This window comes from Octopus bimaculoides, chromosome 3 (genome assembly GCF_001194135.2).
Source record: "Octopus bimaculoides isolate UCB-OBI-ISO-001 chromosome 3, ASM119413v2, whole genome shotgun sequence".
Taxonomy (NCBI): domain Eukaryota; kingdom Metazoa; phylum Mollusca; class Cephalopoda; order Octopoda; family Octopodidae; genus Octopus; species Octopus bimaculoides.
The window spans coordinates 150,570,621-150,578,453 of NC_068983.1; the positions used below are offsets into that span (position 1 = coordinate 150,570,621).

Consider the following 7,833-nt stretch of genomic DNA (forward strand, 5'->3'; position numbering starts at 1 on the left):
AAAGAAAACTTATTTTGTCTCAGAATTCTAAATACAATTTTCCAATAATCGCAGAGCTCATACTTGTATTATACGGGAAACCCATCTCACTCTTATGAGATATTAAACAAAAATGATTTCACCATATTTTTTAATGATAAAAAAAAAACAAGCAAAAACTTATGCAATAAATTATTATTTCGAAAATAATGGCAAAAACCGTTTTTTAATAAAATAAAATTAAAAAGAAAGTGATTAAAAAGAGACTTTATCATAGGGAAACGCATGCATTAATCCTAGATGTGTTATGTCAAAAGAAAAAAAAAGCAGGATGGTTACGGTTGGAAAGATTTTTGTCAAGATTAGAAAACCATTTTGCGAAATCCTGCAATCATCGGCAACTCTTCGACCGATATATCTTTCTTTATCGAGGATATCTATCCCACTCCAATCGCTCTCCGAAGTCATCTTCCTCAATGATTTCAATGTTTACAACTATTTTTGGATCTCACATTCATCCCTTACTTGATGTTGTCCGTGTACAAACCAAACGCTTGACAATTCTCAACTTTATACAATTAATTTTATTCCCTACATTCATCCATGACCAAATACCGTCGATCCCTTGCTGCGAAGTCTTCGTCATCACGAACTTGTTATGACTGTGTGATAAACTTTCTGTAACTTCTCGACGGTTGCATAACTCGCTGCTTTTCGGAAAGTACCGATGGATCACGCAGTCTGTATTTGTACTGAAAATGGAAATTGAACGAGCTTTTACTCCTTGACTCAACGTGTTGTTTATGTTGACATCGAACTCGCTTTGGGATGCCTACGTCACCGTTTGGTAGACGTACTGTTTTACTCAAACTCTCCGGTCACTGTTTCCAATCAAGAGTCGTGCATCGGTTGCATTGGAGCCTGTGAAAGCACATGGCATGCAGTACATGCTTCGTACCAGATATTAAAAAAAACTGTTCGATGATGGTTCAATCCTATTCCTATGGAGCGTACGAAGAAACTTTTGTAGTGACGGATTTTCGTCGTCTCCGAGGCGTCTAATATTCAACAAGCAACATTTTTTAAAACAAAGAATGCAGCGGCCTTGTGTCCTCTTACAATGTAACAGCTACCGTGTACCCTCATAAAACCGAGCTGGTATTTGTGTTATCAAGCTCCACAAAGATGAAAAGGCGAAGTGAGATTAGTCAGAATTTGAACTCAGAAATAACTACGGATACTGCAGTTTGTTAATCTGTCGCTTTGCCACTTCAGCCGTCCTCATTCAAGTGAATAGAACACTGATTTCTCACGTTGGCATACAAGTTCACATTTTAGCGGTGGGAATAGTTGACTATGTCAATTGTAGTTATTGTCTGATATTTGTATTATTGACCCTGGGAGGGTGACCGGAAAAGTTACCCCGCCAGGATTTGAAATCAAAATGTAAAAGGCCGTAATTAAATATAGCAAAGAATTTTGTCCGACACTCAAGCGATTCTTTCATTCAACCGATATCTCAAAGTATTGCTTACTCATATTGGCACCAATTTTCATTTAGCAAACTGCATAAACATGATATTTTATTGGCCCAACACAGTAGAACGAAAGGAAAATTTGACTCATGTTGGATTTGAACTTAAGACATAGAAAAGATAAATTTGAATACTGTGAATATTTATATCACCATCTATGTATCATACTTAATGTATATATACTATGGACAGGCAAGAGGCAGTTTTCATCCAAGATAAAGTATCTTACAAACATACTGTGTTGAAAACACAATATGTATCGGGGGAAGGCGTAAAATCGTCCCGGTAGTGGCGAGCGAGAACATCAGAAACATTTCGGCCTCGAGGGGCCTTGTCAATGGTGTGTACTTACGGTCACATGCTTAAACGAAGTTTGTCGACTCCGATATAAAAAAAAATAGGGAATAATACATTCACTGATATTGCGATTAGCCGCTGAGCTGAATAATAAATCCGGTATATGCAACTGAAGCAGCATTAACTGAAAATAGCGATCTACGTATCATACTTAATATATGCACACCGTTGATAGGCAAGAGGCTGCAGCTTTCATCCGAAATAAATCTCTTATAGACGTGAAGACTCAAGAAGGCCGAAATGCTGGGGTGATTTTCGTCTCCCTTCGATATATTATACTTTTATCACAGCACCTCCATAAGAGATTTTATCTTGGACGAAAACCGTAGCATCTTACTTATCAACGGTGTATATATATTGAATATAATACATCATCACTATTTTAATTTCATGAAGGTTCTGTTGCGCACCGCGAAATATTGTTTAGCCTTAGATCAACCTTACTTGAACAGATCTATGATCAAAGGTGTTTCAGTAGTGACTATTCCGTATTATTTCAGTATTAGAATTTGAAGTGCATTATCTAACATGTCTTCCTATTTTTAAACTGTATGGCGTAACATGGAGATTTATCATCCATTTATAGTCAGCCGAGAGATCTAGAGAAATGGTTTTCAAACAGTGCACCGAGGACATTTAAAACCACTTAAAAGTTTAGAAAATCCATATTAATGCTTGTTGTTGGCACTCCCTCGCTTACGACGTCGAGGGTTCCAGTTGATCCGATCAACGGAACAGCCTTCTCGTGAAATTAACGTGCAAGTGGCTGAGCACTCCACAGACACGTATACCCTTAACGTAGTTCTCGGGGAGATTCAGCGTGACACAGTGTGACAAGGCTGACACTTTGAATTACAGGCACAACAGAAATAGGAAGTAAGAGAGAGAAAGTTGTGGTGAAAGAGTACAGCGGGGTTCGTCACCATCCCCTGCCGGAGCCTCGTGGCGCTTTAGGTGTTTTCACTCAATAAACACTCACAATGCCCGGTCTGGGAATCGAAACTGCGAGCCTACGATCGTGAGTCCGCTGCCCTAACCACTGGGTCATTGCGCCTCCACATATTAATGCTAGGTAACCTTGAAAAAAACTTGTTACAATTTTGTTATCGAGTCTGTCAAAAGTCTATAGGCTTAGAAGGCCGGAACCGATCCTAATCCCAGTTTCTACGACCAAGAATACAGAACTCCCTTCTGTAACCTGATACATGTCCGTCGCATAGTTAATCCTCAGCTGTAGCACATATTCAACTGAGTGAACTGGAACAACGGGAAATAAAGTGCTTTATCTCAACAACACAACAACACAACAAACAACCCAGGCCTGGAATTGAAGCTACATCTTTACGATCCCGAGCTCAACACCCTTGACCACTAGACCACGCACCTTTATATTTTGTTATGCACAAGTATAGTTGATGGTTTCTGATTTAGTCATAAGGCCATCAATTTTGATAGTAGGGTAAGGGAATAGTCGATAATATTGACTCCACTACTCTGTTAGTGATTTGTTGTATCGATCTCAAAAGATTAAAGGTAACGGTGATCTCGGTGGGGTTTGAAATATAGAATGTGAAGAGTCGGAACAACAAAAAAAAGCAGTAAGTATTTTGTCCAATGCTTTAATGATACTACCAGGTTGCACAAAAGTATGATAGCTTATAAGTTTAGCACAAGGTCAGCAATTTTGAGGTAAGGGAGGTTGTTGATGCCATAAAAACTAGTACTTGACAACATTGTAACGATTTCGCCAGATTGTTACCTTACAAACAAGTATAATTTTATTGTTTCAAATTCTGGCACAAGGCCATTTCAGTGAGAGGGGACTAGTTGATTACATTGACTCCAGTACTTGACTGGCACTCTATTTTACTGAGCACGAAATGATGAAAAGCCAAAAAAACAAAAAACAAAAAACCGAACTCTGCGAGATTTGAACTCAGAACGTGAAAAACTGGACACACTAACGATTCTGCATGCTCGCCACCTTATATACTAATAATAATTAATTAAACAAGGTTAGGCAGTGGGCTGGCAGATTCGTTAGCATGCTAGGCAAAATGCTTAGCGGCATTTCGCCCATTTTTGCGTTCTGAGTTCAAATACTACTGAGGTCGACTCAGCCTTTCATTCTTTCGGAAATCAATAAAATGGGTAACAATTGAACACTGGGATCGATCTAATCGACTCTGCTCCTCCACCGAAATTGCTGACCTTGTGCCAAAATTTGAAACCATTTAATCAATATTTTTTTTTTTTTTTTACATATTTTATTCTAATTTTCTAAACTTTAAAACCTTAAAAAACACCAAACTTTCCTTATGAAATGGACCAGTAGTTTTTTGGTTTGACTTGCAATGAAGGTAAAAATACTGTTCAAACTTTGGCATAAGGCCAGCAATTTCGGGGGAGGGGTAAGCCGATTACATCGACCTCAGTACTCAACTGGTACTTATTTTATCGACTCGAAAGGATGAAATGCAAAGTCAACCTCGGCGGAATTTGAGCACAGAACGTAAAAAAAGAGGAAATACTGCTAAACATTTTGTCCGGCGTGCTTACAATTCTGCCAGCTTGAAAGTAAAAATACTGAAAACTACTAACGATCTAGGGGCTCATTGTCTCGAATAGAGAAATTTTCGTAGCTCCGACGTTTCCCCATATGTCATTCATCAATGAAGATGAAAAAGCAACATGACAACCTCTTTGTCAGGGTGGTGAAAATGTTTAATATCACGACCGAGTCACAAATACATTACAACCTCTGGCGAAACATCTATACCGAGAAAAGTAAATCTTTAAATTTGTACATAATTGCTGTTTTAGTTTTAAGGCTTAAAACATTTTTTGGGGCATGATATTTTAGAGACTGCAACAGCAAGAAGTTTAGTGTTTGAGTATGGGTGAAATTTCGCTCGTGAACTTTACGTGGTTGCTCAACCTGCTAAAAATAATAGCCAATATCTCACTCATTTTATACTCTACCATTCTGAATAAGAAAAAGACACATGGCGTAAGATAATCTGAAGTACGCTGATGACATTAAAAGTAAAATGGTCTTACCTGCATAAATCGAAGTAAATACTGAGATTATATATATCACTCCACAAATTTTCTGGATCATCCTTGGTCTCTTGAAAGAATTAATTCGTGTTATTTTTGTCTTCTTCGTATATGTATCTATACTTTTCTTTTGCAAAGGAAATATTTTGTATCCTCCGCTGATGCCTGTATAATGTAAAATTTGGTTGATGGTCTTTCTAGACAGTGATTCAATAACGATGTTCTAGAAACTTTACTGAACTCTCTTCTACATTGGCAGATCTGTGTGGGGATCGGGGCGACAAGTGACACTGTAATTGTGGGTGGTTAATGGTTGTTATGTATAAATAGCTTCTAGTGGTCGGTCGGTTGGGTCAATTGGATGAGAGTTTGAGCAGGAAGCTGTTTTTCAAGTGGCCTGTGGACAGTTTTAGTAAAGTGCGGAAAGAAGCAACGTTGTTGACTTTTGTTTTCATATTTTATTTATTTTAAGTTGTATGTATGTATGTGTGTAAAAGGACACGGATGCCCAAGTCAACAGGATAAGTAGCCAACAGGTCGACAGTTCGTATCTTATCAGTAACACTTCACTGACTCTGTGGCCAGGACACTCACTTTTAAATGGCTCAGATCCCTCATCTGTAAATAGGTGTCTTGCATCGTGTAATACACAACTATAAGAAGCAACAGAATTGGGAAAGTGACGTGTGATTCGTTGGCTTGTAGTGCTGCAAAGAAAAAAAAAAAGAAATTACCTGCGATAAACTGGCATAACGAGAGAATTTATTTTCATTTTGTAAGATAAAGTCCAGTGGACTGCGTCGAGCCGTGAGAGGACATCGTGTGCATATAAAGGTATAGGTTATATGTTCATCTGTGTCAGTGAGAATATTAATTTAATGTGTCACTATGTGTATGTACTTACATAATTGTGTCTACGTATGTAGGAAGATATAGTCTGTGTGTGCTTATGTCGAAGAATAGTAATGCCCAAACTTCTGCAAACTTTCCAAGACGTGATGGAATGAAGGACAATGATAAATATGTGAGCTTAAGAGTTGATGTTCAGCTCAAACTCTTGCAGTTGGAAGAAAACAAACACAGAAACAGAATGTGTTGAGTTCCCTAAGGTGAAACAGTGAAAAGAAAAGATTAGTAATCATGTTATATTAAGATTAGGCTTGTAACACAACAGCGAAGAGAACAAAGAGGGAATATTTGTATTAAGTGAGCTTAGATGGTGGGAATATGAAACCCTAGCAAGCATGGAGGAGCAGGTATCATTGTAATATAGTGGTAGAAGTAACAGGAGGGGTATACAACTCAACAGTGAGACAGACCTTGAGTTTGTTGTCGATGAATGAAAACATTCCTGAAGACATACTATCTCCTAGAATATTCGTTGCGTGATGAGTGTATCGCTCTAGATGTGAGTGCAGCACACAAGTGTACGGCACCGTTGTCTTACAGAGTCAATTGTATGAGCGTCAAAGAATGATCGTTGAGTTTGGTACACGTTTGAGTATCTGTTGAGTTAGTTCCCTTATTCTTTATTTATTTGTAATTCGTAGATTTAGACAAATGCCTGGAAACAACTGGGGATAAGCTTTACTGCGCAGACTTACTCTTGACACGCTAGATGAATGCGAACTCTGAACCTCACCTAAACACCTTAAAAATGAAGAATTCATTGGAGAATGCAGTCCTAGATAGATTATCAGAAAATATAGGAACTATATCCCACAAGACGAGTTTCTTTTTAGAAGAGCCAGGTAATACTTCATCTCTCAACATCTGTTGACTATGAAAACATATAATTGCATAACCTTTAATTAGTCAACAGGTCACTGGGTCACCAACGAAGATCTCGTTATTGTTGATGTTTACTCCCAGATCAAACCTGAAATGATAAGAGTTCCAGTCGTGGTCATCTTGTTATTTTGTATATGAATGGCTACATTGTTAAGTACGTCTTTTAAGACGCTTGGGATCGGGTTCGGACTAGATCTTGAGATGGACAAGAATTGGAACAAGTTCATGTGAAGTTTCATTTAGAAATGTGCTGAAAGGAATCTAACTCTGAAATGTCGGACAAAAGAGACAAACACATACATCTCTTCCATTATTTATTTCTGCCTGGCCATCGTTTCTTAAACCAATTTTCGTTTTAACCAGATTGGTGCACCTGCTCTTATATTTCTTGTTGAAAGAGATATTCTACCTATTTCACCGCTTAGAAGGTATCTCTGCTGCTAACAACATCTGCGCGGGGAACCTGGTATGTTGTGGTTCATGATGAGCAGGTATGTACTGATGATCCAGAATATACAGAGATTCCTGGACGGCGAGGAGGTGAGGTCACCGTTTGGGAGGCACGTTTTCTTGCAGTGCTTCAGTTTGGTATTGTTATATTTGCGATACGTCGACTGTGCAATGTATGAGCAATATGAGTTGCATTACTTAGTTGATTGGCGTTTGTGTATTTTATGCGTGGCATAATTGGTGTTATGTATTTTAGAGTTAGTGTTATGTCAAGTACGTGATGTGTGGGTTGTATTACAACAACTGTGTAGAATGTGATTTTAGGTGTTTTTAGTATCGAGTGTCTACTATGTTATAGAATGCAATGTGCTATCTTATTAGGTGCTGATTGCGTCGAAAATGTGTTGTGGTAATTGTTTTTTTTATGAGATAATTTTTGAATAGGATAAGTGTTATGTGCAGAGACTGTATTCTTTGAGACGTGCTCTAGAATTGAAGGTGTTGTAGCAATCTCATAAGAGGCGGAGAGAGAACGTATGTTCGTTTGCCCGAACATGAGAAATTATTGATTTCTCATTTGTTAAAAATTACTGCCCATATACGAATTATGAAATTCGTTGAAGAAATCTTTCACGGGGTTACGGTTCTATGATTCGTGTAT

The 7,833-nt window shown here is 38.1% G+C and overlaps 1 protein-coding gene across 1 annotated transcript in view; it reads right to left on the reverse strand.

Moving 5' to 3' along the window:
- LOC106883020 (uncharacterized) overlaps positions 1–7,833 on the reverse strand; it is a 56,614-nt gene that overhangs the window by 31,634 nt on the left and 17,147 nt on the right. The window contains exons 4-5 of the mRNA XM_052966812.1: positions 6,574–6,711; positions 5,526–5,638 (exon numbers count right to left, since the gene is read on the reverse strand). Of these exons, the coding sequence (XP_052822772.1) occupies positions 5,526–5,638; positions 6,574–6,711 (251 nt within the window). The remainder of the gene's footprint in view (positions 1–5,525; positions 5,639–6,573; positions 6,712–7,833) is intronic.